Source organism: Alexandromys fortis, unplaced genomic scaffold, assembly GCF_014885135.2.
Source record: "Alexandromys fortis isolate MF-2015 unplaced genomic scaffold, M_Fortis_MF-2015_v1.1 scaffold_32, whole genome shotgun sequence".
In the NCBI taxonomy this organism is placed as follows: Eukaryota; Metazoa; Chordata; class Mammalia; order Rodentia; family Cricetidae; genus Alexandromys; species Alexandromys fortis.
The window spans coordinates 7,877,598-7,891,370 of record NW_026067938.1 but is presented as its reverse complement, the minus strand read 5'-3'; the positions used below and the strand labels follow the sequence as shown (position 1 = coordinate 7,891,370).

General features: G+C 41.7%; 1 protein-coding gene across 22 annotated transcripts in view; it reads left to right on the top strand.

Annotated features, from left to right (window-relative positions):
- Sorbs2 (sorbin and SH3 domain containing 2) overlaps positions 1–13,773 on the top strand; it is a 300,031-nt gene that overhangs the window by 266,614 nt on the left and 19,644 nt on the right. For 21 of the 22 annotated variants that reach the window (XM_050147346.1, XM_050147351.1, XM_050147349.1 and 18 more), the window contains 6 exons: positions 5–192; positions 5,273–5,361; positions 6,493–6,539; positions 9,154–9,268; positions 9,357–9,485; positions 11,312–11,512. In XM_050147346.1, coding sequence (XP_050003303.1) covers positions 5–192; positions 5,273–5,361; positions 6,493–6,539; positions 9,154–9,268; positions 9,357–9,485; positions 11,312–11,512 — 769 coding nt within the window. Of the gene's footprint in view, positions 1–4; positions 193–2,052; positions 3,640–5,272; positions 5,362–6,492; positions 6,540–9,153; positions 9,269–9,356; positions 9,486–11,311; positions 11,513–13,773 lie in introns of all 22 variants that reach the window. The other variant, XM_050147363.1, reaches the window with a different exon arrangement.

Here is a 13,773-nt window from a genome sequence, read left to right as displayed (position 1 = left end):
TCAGTTCTGCGAGCATGGCTGGGGACTTTCGGAAGCGGAGGAAGAGTGAACCTGCAGTGGGCCCACCCAGAGGCCTCGGGGATCAGAGTGTGAGCAGGACCAGCCCCAGCAGGGCGGACCTCCCAGGATCAAGCTCCACATTTACGAAGTCTTTCATTAGCTCTTCTCCTTCCTCTCCCTCAAGAGCCCAAGGTGAGCCACAATAAATAAGCAAAGCTTGCTAGTTCACAGTTTAGCCCACAGTATGGGGGAGGGCCAGCCTCATGATCATGACTTCTGATGCTGGCTTCACTTACAGTGTCCCTGCAGCAAACACAGTTTCCCATCAAAGCCACTGCTCCTACCCAATCCAATTCAAGCTGGCAAGCCACTTGAGTGTCTTAAAGAAGTCAGACTCGTTGCTGTTTTCTCAAAAATTTTAATAATAAATTTACCCAAAATATTAAATAATTTGTTTTCATATTTACAGAAAACCACTTATATACTTTTACATAGGCAAATTTTCTAATGTTATTATAGATAACTAATTAAATTTGTAGAATAAGAATTATAAATAGCAACAGAAAAATATGGCATAAAACATGCAATGAGTACTTTAAATTCTGGATTAGGAAACAACTTAAGTCATACCTTTAGTCTAATTTATCCTGTTTTATTCGACCTTTATTTGATTGGTAAAGTATCACATTCTACCATGTAACATGGTGGTCAAAAATGGTTTATAATAAGTACACACTGGCTTGAAGCCACAAATACCAAATTTAGCAGTGAGATGACTCAGTGGGTAAAGGCACTGGCCACCAAGCCTGTCAACCCAAGTGTGATCATCACGACTCATATAGTAAAAGGAGAGAACAGACCCCCACAAGTTGCCTTCTGACCTCTCCTTGTATGTGTACATACACAAGAGAGAAAGGAAATGCAAGGAAGAAAGGGGGAGAAGAAGGGAAGGAAGGAAGGAAGGAAGGAAGGAAGGAAGGAAGGAAGGAAGGAAGGAAGGAAGGAAGGAAGGAAGGAAGGAAGAAAAGAGGGAAGGCCACTTTTTCAGATGGCCTTCTCCTCTTTGGAAATGTAGTAAGCTAAGCAATGAAAGAACAGAGTTGCTCATTTGGGTCTCTGGTAGGTTACCTGGGTCTTTTTTTTTTCTTTTGAACCATAATCTATTGACCCAGTAGCATGACAAATTTGGGGTCCCGCAATCTCCTCCAGACTTTGGGAGTTAACATAGAAGAGAATGGGTTTTCAAAGAATCTAAAGAAAATTAGTTATAAAGAAGTGTCCAGGAAGTGGAACAGAGAGTCAGGTATTCCTAACAACTGTATGCATTGAAATAGTTACCATACGGTGGTTAAAGTGAAGCCGTAGTTGGTGTGCAGTAGACTGTTTGTGATGACTGGTCTCCGCTTAGCTAAGATGACAGCTGGGCCATCTAAGGCCTAGCAAAGTCTGAGAAAGGAATTTCCTCAGTAACTAACATGCCTCCATCATACTCATCTATACAGCAAATCTATATTCTAAGTAGCAAGTCAGTCATGAAATTCCAAGGATCCGTCATTCTCAGACACAATCCAAAACGTAAAAGGATCCTGATAAATTTAAGTATTTTCTTACCCATAGAGCGTTAAATCCAGTTCCTTTCCCAAGCGCTGTATATCAACTGAATGAATTATCAATTTTTGGAGGGTTTGGGGGAGGTTGCAATCCATAAATTGTTAAGCTTAAAGGATAAGAGTTGTGGTTTGGGCATGCCAAAAGGCCATTGAACTGAGCAGTAGAAATGTGTTAGCTACACCAAGTGTATTTCACAAGTGATTTTGTCTACTGTAGTATCTGCAAAGTTGCACTGAAAAATATTTTCTTTTTTTTTTTTTTTTTTTTTTTTTAGCATGGGGCATTCCTCTTTAATTGAAACTATGTATGTCAAGGTGCCTAGATTAAGCCATACTAACTGCTTTCTCTTTGCTGTGCTAATACTGACAAGCTCTCCTTTCTTTGTGAACCTTTTAACTTCTCCAAATGTCTCTCTCCTGCCATGCTGCTCTGGATTGAAAGGTGGGGACGATAGCAAAATGTGTTCATCCCTTTGCAGTCACTCGGGGCTCAATGGCGCCCCCTCTGGTGAGTTAGAGTACTGTAGCGCTTATAGACAGCATTTGGATGTCCCCCGGGACTCTCAAAGGGCCATCACCTTCAAGAATGGCTGGCAAATGGCCCGGCAAAATGCCGAGATCTGGAGCAGCACGGAAGAGACCGTGTCCCCCAAAATCAAATCGCGTAGCTGTGATGATCTCCTGAATGACGATTGCGACAGCTTCCCAGACCCTAAAGCCAAGTCAGAAAGTATGGGTTCTCTGTTATGCGAGGAAGACTCCAAAGAGAGCTGCCCCATGGCGTGGACTTCCCCCTATATCCAGGAAGTGTGTGTTAACGGCAGATCCAGAATCAAACACAGGTCAGCCCATAATGCCCCGGGCTTCCTCAAAATGTACAAGAAGATGCATCGCATCAACCGCAAGGATTTGATGAATTCGGAGGTAATTTGCTCCGTGAAGTCCAGGATACTGCAGTATGAAAACGAACGGCAGCATAGGGGTCTGCTCCACGGTTGGAGCCAGTCTTCCACCGAGGAGGTGCCCAGGGACATGGTACCCACCCGCATTTCGGAATTTGAAAAGCTGATACAGAAGTCCAAATCCATGCCCAATCTAGGGGATGAGATGTTGTCTCCCATCACCCTAGAACCCCAACAAAACGGCCTGTGTCCCAAGAGACGATTTTCTATTGAGTCTCTGCTGGAAGAAGAAACTCAGGGTAGACAGCCTTCTCAGGGTCAGCGAAACTGCAAGTCTAAAACCCTGGTGCCCATCCACATCGAAGTCACCAGCGACGAGCAACCCAGAGCTCACATAGAGTTTTCCGACAGTGACCAAGATGGAGTTGTGTCTGACCACAGCGACTACATTCACGTAGAAGGGTCATCCTTTTGCAGCGAAAGCGATTTCGACCATTACTCCTTCACATCCTCCGAAAGCTTCTACGGTTCCAGCCATCACCACCACCACCATCACCACCACCATCACCGGCACCTCATCAGCTCTTGCAAAGGCCGATGTCCAGCCTCTTACACTCGGTTTACCACAATGCTAAAACATGAACGAGCTAAGCATGAGAACACGGACCCACCCAGGAGGCAAGAAATGGACCCCGGCCTGTCTAAACTCGCATTTCTAGTCAGCCCCGTGCCTTTCCGAAGGAAAAAGAATTTGACTCCCCAAAAACAGACTGAACAGGCAAAATGCAAAGCCTCCGTAGTCGAGGCTCTGGACTCTGCCCTTAAGGACATCTGCGACCAAATCAAGGCTGAGAAAAGGAGGGGGAGCCTGCCGGACAACAGCATACTGCATAGGCTTATCAGCGAGCTGTTACCAGAGATCCCGGAGAGGAATTCATCCCTTAACGCTCTAAAACGGAGCCCTGGGCACCAGCCTTTCCACCCACTGCCTCAAGATGGTGCTATTCATTGTCCACTGTACCAAAACGACTGTGGGAGGATGCCTCACAGTGCCTCTTTCCCAGACGTGGACGCAACCAACAGCAGCTACCATGCCCAGGATTACAGTAGTGAGCTGAGTTTCCGAGGTGGATGAACTTTCCTTTCTTTTCCCTTGTGGTTCAGCGACCATCCTTCCACTCGTTCATACTTTTTTTTTCCCATCCTGCATCTGTGAGACCGCGTGACGTCATTACGTGTTCCGGAGCGAACCTGTGTTGTGCAGATGTGTCTGCCTCGGTGGTTCTCATTTGCCTGTGTGGTGTTTGACGTTCATGGGTGGACTGAATGTAATCATCAGTTCATAAGCATTTGCTCACTTCAAAGTAAACGAAACCCCAATTTGTCCCTCAATATTAGGGTTAAAACAGGCAGGACATTGGGAGGACAAGTGGAATACTGCATTGCGGCTCCACATCATTAGAGTTTATTTGCACTGTGTTTATTTGCGCTGATGCTGTGCAGTGTGCTCCACCAACAGGGGATGAGGATGTTCAGATAGAGACCTGTCAGGATCCAATTGATAAAATAGGCAGTTTCTTCAGTTATCTAATAACCTGAAATAATCACTTAAATTCAAAAGAATATATCAGGACAAAACTATAGCTCAATATCTGTGTCCCCAAGATACCTTTTGGTTCATGATGAACCAAAATCAATAGCTTCAAAGCATTTTTCTTGATTTCTATATTAACGTTAGAACAATTGTAGCTATTGACTCAAAGAAATCTGTCCCCACTCAACCTTTGTAGATTAGATAGATAGATAGATAGATAGATAGATAGATAGATAGATGGATAGATAGATAGATGGATGGATGGATAGATAGATGATGGATAGATAGATGATGGATAGATGATAGATAGATGATAGATAGATAGATAGATAGATAGATAGATAGATAGATAGATAGATAGATAGTTACAGCCCACATTCAAGTCACATAGCTATGCAAGGCTTAAAAAACTGACAGGGATATTTGCTGTCATCATTTCCCAGTGTAATTATTTATGCTTTGCTTTAATGTGAATAAGACCTCAATATTTCATAAGCAATTTGACAGCTTCATAGGAGGCTTTCTGGTTATCGTTTCGTTTTCTGGAATAAATAACTTACTTTCTGATTAGCTGAACACTCGTATACAAGGGAAAGCCATAATGGATAGGAAATCTTCCAACCCAATAGGTATCTCCAAACAGAAACACACACACATTAACACACACACACAGAGGGGTGGGAAATGTGACCATCATCCTGTTATGCTCACACTTGATCTTCCATTTCATCATTTCTTCTTAAACTGTATTTGATAGAACATTTGTTCATATGAATGTGTTATTTTTAAATTCTATCTTATGATAATAGTTATATACTGGAACCAAAAACAAGAGAAATAGTAAGCATGATAAATTTGGAGTACAAAAGTCCCTACAGCTATGAACCATCTACACCAAGGATGCAGTGTATTTAATTGGCAGTATAATAATATTTTTATATATGATTGTAATACTTCTGGTCTTTGTATATTTCTTCATTTTCAATGTATATGTGTGTCTTATATCATTACTTTACAGTGAGTTATGAGTTTTACATCCATAGTCTCACTCAAGACATCTCTCCAAATTTGGGGGGTAAAATCATCGCCACCAAGAAAAAGTGGCTACCTTATCTCCTTTCAACGAAATAAGATCTCATTCTGGTTCACCTTATCATTTCCAACAGACCATGAGTCCCCTAGAAGTTACTCGTCTACTTTGACTGACCTGGGAAGAAGTGTATCACGGGAACGAAGAGGAACTCCAGAAAAAGAGGTAGTTTAACAGAATGGGGGTGTTTTTAAAGGACCTTCTGAGAAAGCACTTACCAGCCAAATGTGTGTCTCAGACCAGTAAAGAATTCAGACTGAAACCTAACAGCAACAAGAAGAGTCTAGAAGCAGCTCTGCTCAGATCCTCAGTCTAGGCTCCAGTTGTTCCCAACTTGGGATGTACTTTGGACAAGGAGGCCTTTCTGAATCTTGGCCTAATAGCCATAAACTAATAAAATTCTAATTAGCCTGCTTTATGGAGGGAAGGGAGTTTCTGCACAAGTACTTTTGTTGGCAAAGGCCACCAAGTACCTGTAGCATTGAGAAGTTCTGACTCCTGGTCCATCACCTTAAACCAGAGCTGGGCCACCTTTTCCTAACTGCCTTGGAAGCCATGAGGGTAATGGAAATTAAAAACTAAGCTCTGACAGGTGTCTGAGATAGCCTGTGGGACCTCTAGACCCCTAAACCCCTATGAAGCCATGAATTACCCAAGTTTCTTGAAGCTCACTAAAATCCACAGGGGAAGAAAAATGGGGTGAAGGAATTGCTTGTTAGTGGAAAGGGAAGAGCCGATATCACTAGCTACATGGTACGTTGTGCCTCGAGTAGATCTGTGGGCCCCAGAGTTTGAGGGTAGGCATGGGTATACCTTCATAACTGAAAGATAAGCCAAAGGATTCCTGCACCCTCCATTCCTCTATTTTTGGCTAACTAATCTCTTGACAAGTGGGCTACTACTTCTTGGCTCATCAGTATTTTAGTTTAGAATATGATAACTCTTTTCGTGGCTTCTGTTTTACTGTGATTCAGACAGACTAGTGTCAACCAATGGGAGTCAGAGCAGCTAGTCCTCCACAAATTATCTGTTTGTGAGGTTCAGAAACAACATACCTAAGACACAGTCCTTGGCAGGCACTTTATCGTATTGTGGCATTAATCCGCTTGAGTTCCTGAAATGAAGCCTAATGAAGAAATAAGCTTCCATATCCCAGTTTCGCTCAGTAGCCTAAAGGGAGCACTAACTGACACATTTGTAACTTGACCATGTCACTTACATTATACGTGTTTTATTGTTCTTAAAATGCAATCTAAAATTGTTAAATTAATGCTAAACGTTAACCTCTCCTTTCAGAAATTGCCTGCAAAAGCTGTCTATGATTTCAAAGCTCAGACATCTAAGTAAGTACAATAAAAAGCTCACTATGTGTTTGAGCTTCATTCTTACGATTGTAGAAAGGTATGTTTGCATCCGTGAGTGTGTACAGCCGTGTGTGTGTGTGTGTGTGTGTGTGTGTGAATAGCAGCAGTGGGATGTATTCTAAATAAGAGCCAACTCTCAAGTCTATAATAGTCTAATCAGTTAGCTCCCTTAGAATTGCTAACTAGGCTCCCTTTCTTATTCTCAATAAAAAAAAGAAAAAGAAAAAGAAAAGAATTGCTAACTAGGACACAATACTTTATTTTCAAGTTCAGCTGCCTCAAGAACAGTCCATGGGACCTGCACACAGATGATCGTGTAGTGAACGCTCAGTCTCACAATGCTCAAAGCTTAGAGATTCCAAGGAAGGCCTGATCCTGTTCTGTGGTCCTTGAGTGTGAATGTGTTCATAGTCCTATGTTGTATTCTTTTAGGCTGTTTCTTTGGGAACTTCTTCATCCAAAAGACAAGGCAGGTAAATCAGAAAGGCTAGTACTGAGCACAAGGTAGATCTACATCAGAGACGGATGTCCCCTTCAAAAGCACGCCCCCCCCCCCCCCCCCCCCCCCCCCCCCCCCCCCGCATCACCAGAAAACCTCTCATTTGGTTTCACTTCAGAGTTTCCACCTCAGTCTCACGGTACTGTTTAGGTGGGGATAAAGCCTGTAACAAGGGGCCTTTGAGAAGCATTTGAGACACGAACTACAACATAACAGCATATTTGTCTCCCCTGTACTCCAGTCCTAATGACTGCCCTTAGGCCATGATGCGATGCTCTGTAAGATGGTATGAAAAAATTATATAAAAGATATTTTATTTTGTTTATTCTTTGTGACATATTTATTCCTATGTATATACCACCAGATGGGCGTCTGCCTAAGGCTCAGAATGTGTTCCAGGAAGAACAGAAAGTTGAGAGGGAAGGCAGGGGGTATGACAGAAGTTAGAGCACAAGGAGTAGGGGTTGAGTTGATCAAAACACATCGTATAAATGTATAAAATTCTCACAAACATATTTTGAAAAAAAAAATCAAGAATAAAAGTGAAAACACCCACAAGATTCAGGGTCAATGAGATGGCTCAGGGGATAAAAGTTCTTGACACCAAGCCTGACAACCTAATCCTTTAGTTTCTTATAATGGAGGAATCATTTACCTACAAGTTGTCCTCTGATCTCTAGACATGGTGTATATATGTGCACATATACCTGCACACACAGCGCACACAAATAAGTGTAAAATAAATACACAAATATAAACAAGCTTCAAAGAGGAGATGACACACATCCCAGAGAAAGGGGCCAAGAATATGCTTGGGTCACTAGCTTTCGATTGCCCCACAGGCCACGCCCCTCATCCTACCCAAGGGTCCCATTCTCTTCTGGAGTTCTTAGATGGAGAATCAGAGAATCTTGCTCCCCCACACTGCTGGGGGAGGGGTGAATCAGGGAGGCCATTGGCACCTTTCCGTCTGCACCGCCCCACCTTTCACTGAGAGCATGAGGAGGTTTGTCTCACAAAATCTAACTGTGTGAGCATTTGGTAAAGTAGATTCACCAGCCATCCAGAGAAGCCCCAAAAAGAAAGTGGGTCTGCTCTTCCTATAAATAGTTTGGTCTTATTATAGCTTAATGATCCTCCTCTTGTTCCTTTCTCAGAAAATATAAAGAGAGCACCCGTCACCTCCAATGTGGTTCTATATTTAACATAAAAATTAGGGTAATGGGCAAGTTGTGTCACTTTCAAGGCTCACACACCCATGTACCTCTGAAAACTGCATATCAAGCCAGTTTTAGCCTCTTTAAATGACCAAAAAAGATGTGAATGCTTCTGTACATAATATGAACCAGGCACACACTTAGGATGTACCTATGTTTTTTTAAAAAAAAATACGATTTAAAGCTATTTCTATTATTTTAACAGCTCAAAACTAATCCTTCTAAGACTAAAGCTAAGTAACATACCCAGCAAAATGTCTCCATTTTAGATGGGAGAAGAGACAGCATCTCGTTTCCCATAGGTCCAAAATAGCCAGTATTTCAAAGTGCTATAAAAATACAGCAAATTTATCAAAACAGGACTCTATCCCTGACATGAGAGGGACATAGTTTTGAAAACTGGGTAATAAGGCAACTTTCCCTTTACTGAATATATCCAGAATTCTAAATGCAAGCCTATATTAAGTAGAAAATAACCCATACTCGTATTAAAAGAAAAAATTAGTTGCTTATAATTTCCATAAATATTCAAAAACCTTAAATTGTTGTTCAGAAGTACTCCTGGTGCAAGCCAAAATATTGTTATAAATATTATATATGACTATAGACTAGCAAGGTCACAATAATCTGTCCCCTCTTTCAAATTTCATGTCCTCGCAGGATGTGGTTTATACAGGTGTTATCCATATACTTGATCTTCAAAATCACTTCCAAGATCACATAAGTGACCTCTAGAAATTTGTAAGGAAAATTCTCATCTAACTCAGCTTGGCAGATGTTTTCATGTGGGCAGGGTATTTCTCAGATAAATATGGAATGTCAATCATAAGACTAACAGTTACTCATCCAGAGAGTCCATTGGTCGTGTCTCTTGCAGGGAGCTATCGTTTAAGAAAGGAGATACTGTCTACATCCTCAGGAAAATTGACCAGAACTGGTACGAGGGGGAGCACCACGGGAGAGTGGGCATTTTCCCAATCTCATACGTAGAGGTACGTCCCTTTTACTCCTCACCTCCGGCAGGATGCTGTCCCAAAGGTTATCACAAGTTTAAGAACCAATAGTTGTTCTCCTTTATAGAAACTGACTCCTCCAGAGAAAGCACAGCCCGCCAGACCACCACCCCCAGTCCAGCCTGGAGAGATTGGAGAAGCCATAGCCAAATACAACTTCAATGCCGACACAAACGTGGAGCTCTCCCTGCGAAAGGTACCCCGGCTGTGTTCTTCACTGGGGTATTTTCACAGACCGTACAGTTCTGAACCCAAGATAGATTACCTTATTTTCTAGAACACCCTGGGTTTTGTTCAGTTCCTACAAGGGAGTCAGGATTGCCCAGGATCACTGTTACCTCTGGGCCCTGTGTCCCTTCCAGAGTGGGGTCCCTGTGAGACACAGAGTCTGTGGCTTAACCTAAGAAGCAAGACCCTGAGTCCCCACCAAAGAGGTGCCTCAACTGGATATTAAGAAGGATACAAGGGGAGAATGCATTTTAGTTATTTAGAATGCATTTTAGAACACACAGAGAACACAATTTGAAGAAAACATTCCAAACTGTCTTTAGGCTGCCCCATTAGTCAATTTTCAATAAGTAGCCAGTATTTACTTTTCTCTATCTTGGAATCAAGGTCCTAAAGTAATGAAAATATGTCCTCTCCAAAAGCCTTTGGGGAGCCAGCTGTGCAATCCCATTTCCTTGATCAGTCTTCTCCAGGCCTCGTGATGGCTCCCAATCTCTCTAGCAAGCTATCCGAGTACTTTGTCTTGCAGAGTGAGGGCGGGGCGGTTCAGGTCTGCAGAAGATGGTCGAGTTTTCTCTTCCCATTACAAGTTTTACATCATCCACAATTCTCTTACCTTCCTTGTGCACCGGTTGACACAGGAAACTGAACACAGTGTACTGTCTTCTGGTCCATACTGTAAAGATAGGTTGTCGTGTGAAATTCCCCAGGAAGGTCTGACTATCAGCTGCTGCTTCTGAGCACGTTAGAAAATTGATGCAATTTTGAGATTGGGGGGAGATTCGTCTTTCTTCAGTGTGCTCCACTCAGGATGGATGGGGCACATTTCGCAAACCATCCAGCACAATGAGTTGAAGAGGATCTTCAGGGCTCTGGCACTGAAAAGAACTCCGTGCTGTGCCGAAGCTAATGAGCAGATGGCACCTCCATGACTCTCTCAGACCCAGTTCCCCTAGTTCCATAGCTCCGAGCTGTGCCCACTGGGTTTGCTCTTTAGCAATGGCTTGCTAACCTTGGTGTGTCCCTCCTGTGGTTTTGAGTAATAAAGTTAAAGTTATCTGCCCTTGGCCTGCCCATTGCAGGAAGCAGAGTAGTGATTCCAAGTGCCTACTGTTGCAAAAATCAGAGTCTATTCGAATGGCTGGAATGGCGCAGCCACTCACCAACTGAAGGGATACGGGTGTCACACTGTCCTCATGAGAGCAGGGAGACGTCCGCCCACTCCACAGCTATGCGTATTCCAGATTGCCATTCTTGCCCCCTGCTTTTCATTCATTCTCTGTCACCTCTCAGGACACGCAGATCAAAGAAGGAAAAATGGTGAGCCATTCAACTGTATGCCTTGCAGAGGATGGCTTCCGTGACCTAGTTCAGAAGCACTTCCTTCTTCCTGCAGATCATCACGTCCCTTCTGGTAGAGATTAGATGAGGCTACTGTCCTTGAGACGGCGTTCCTCAGACCGGCTGCCTTGGCGCAACTTCCACGAACCATTTCACTTTATGCCAGTGTGTAGCATGTAGCAGCCCCTTCCCATTAACGGAATGGATTAAGGATCTTCAGCATCCTTAGGACTTTAATGTCATCAATGGACGGTTTAACCTGCATCCATGCCAACAATCTGGGCTTTTCTAACAAACACTAGAACCTTTCTTGCATTCTCCTGATCAAGCAGAAATGGGAGGCATAAAACTTTCCCAACTAGAAAACTACTGTTTATCAGAAAACAATGACTATCATGCTTTTCCTATTACTGCGTCTCTCCTTGTAACACTTTCCCCCAATGCTCGTTACAGGGCGATAGGATTATTCTTCTTAAAAGAGTTGATCAAAACTGGTATGAAGGCAAGATCCCGGGCAGCAACAGGCAAGGCATCTTCCCTGTTTCCTATGTAGAAGTCATCAAGAAGAACGCACAAGGTGCCGAGGACTACCCCGACCCCCCCATACCCCACAGCTACTCTAGTGATAGAGTCCACAGCCTAAGCTCCAACAAGGTAAGAAGCCCTTCTAGCACGTTAACGCTGCAGTTCAGAACTTGGAGCATGAGAATCAGTGGGTGATCTGGGGGGGTATCCGATCATCATTATTATTGAAAAGAAGCAAATTCATATATTGTGTTCCTATACGTGAGTGCCAGAGGAGAAAATGTAATTTTTCTCAAATAGATGCTGGGATAAAGGCTTGGTGTTCATTCTTGCTAATTCCATTTTCAAGTTTTAGTGCACAAAGAGGAAATCTCAGTAGCATCAGCATTTTTGAATAAGTGTCTGTATTTTGGTGTATGACCATTACACACACACATACAGACATATACACATTTACCCCAAAGTGTATTATAGTTATTAGGTTTACAATAATCTATGAAAGTGTTAAGGAATTTTCAACACATCATAAAACATTATTTTAATTTTGGGCCTATAATATCACATGAAAATATGATAGATTATTAGAAATACCCACAGTTCTTTTTTCGTTAGTTTTAGGACCATTCTTCCCCTGATTCACTTTAGCTGGTAACTGAAGATGACTCTCTCAGTAGAGTGTAGAAAGGACCCTCCCTCCTCAACTGGTTCATTAGACTAAGGCATCCTCCTACTTCCCTGGCTCACAGGATGTTTTTCCTCCTTTTCCTGTTGAATTATAAGGTATTTTATGGGTGTACTTAAGGGTCTCTTTCTCCTTTACAGTTATTTTAAACTATAAAAATTTTAAATCACCAGTGAGCTATTTCCAAAATATTGTCAAAAGTGAAAAAGAATGTATTCGGTTATATAAAATGTTAACTGTTTTAGTTGAGATCAAGGCAAGGCTATGCTGAAACAGACCATTTTGATTATGAAGTTTCTAGAACTCAACATTTAGAGAGCAACGCCCTTCCTTCGGTAGTTTCTATTGATAATGGGGAAAATCAGAATCTTTATCATCCACCTCTGCTTTGCCTACCCTCTATTTATCTTAAAGAACCATTAGATGACTGTCGAGGGACCGAACCGTTAAGTAAGCTGACGCAGGAGAGGAAAGCACAAATGCTTACTTAGCAATGAAAAACTTCTCCCATATGTTTTAATTAGCAATGGCAGGCTAATATTTTAAGTCAGTGTTTGTGGTCTTTGCTCTGAGTAGGTTTTAAATACCATTTATGTTTTTTGTTGTAATACCACATTGTAAATAGAGGAGTGTGTTAGTTTCGCTAATAACCAATCATTGTCTTCTTATTGTTCCAAAAAAAAGTATGTCAAAGTTTAAAGTCCATAATTTGAAAGAAATTTTACTTTCATCTCAACTGATAATTTATCATCTGATGTTATTGGCTTAATAAAGGAAATTCCTGTAGTGTTGCCCTGGTCAAAAAAGAAAAGGAAAAGAAATAGGTCTTTTTACATAGTAAGATACAAAAGCAGCAACCAGGCAGAGCTCCTGTTTTCTGACTGATACTTACAAATAGAGATAGGAATGCGTTGATGACTATTGAATCTCTCGGTAATTCAAGTTACAGGGCTTGACATATTTCTATTTTGAGGATGGCTCAAATATAAGCTGCTATTTATTTCTGATTTTGGTACAATAGAGTCCAATTCTAATCCCTTTTTAAGATGAAATAACTGGTTAAGAGCCCTGGCTGCTCTTCCAGCAGACCCCAGTTCTCCCAGCACCCGTGTGGCAGCCCACAACTGCCTGTCATTCCCGTTATAGGGGATCCGACACCCTCACACAGACACACAGACATATATGCAAACAAAACACCAATGCACATGAAATTAAAAAAAAATAAATTCTTTTTTAAAAAGATGAAACAGCTTTAATTTTGTGTTATAAGTATGTTTTGTGATATAGATACTCCCTAATCAAAATTAACATTTAATTTTGGTATTATCAAGTCCATCTTAAAGTGTTGGCTCTTTTGGCCTTTTAACATGTATAGAGGCAACACAGGGTGTGGCAGTGAAGTCGGTAGTGGCAGATAGCAATAAAGACTACAATCGCAATGATGATGGTGAAATTTAGAGATTTCTTGTGAATATGATATTTCTGCCCACATGAGAAAAAAATGAAGATATCCACCTTGAGATAGTATCAGTTTCATTCATTTCCAAAATCTAAATACTAAGATTAAATCTTGCACTTTTGTGCTTGTAACAAGAAGTGTAAAAGAGAACTCTAACCAGTATGAAAACTTCCATGAACTATCAAATGAAATTTGATATTTGATATTTTGTTTTCAGACAATCTATAAATTACATCCTTTGGCTTTACA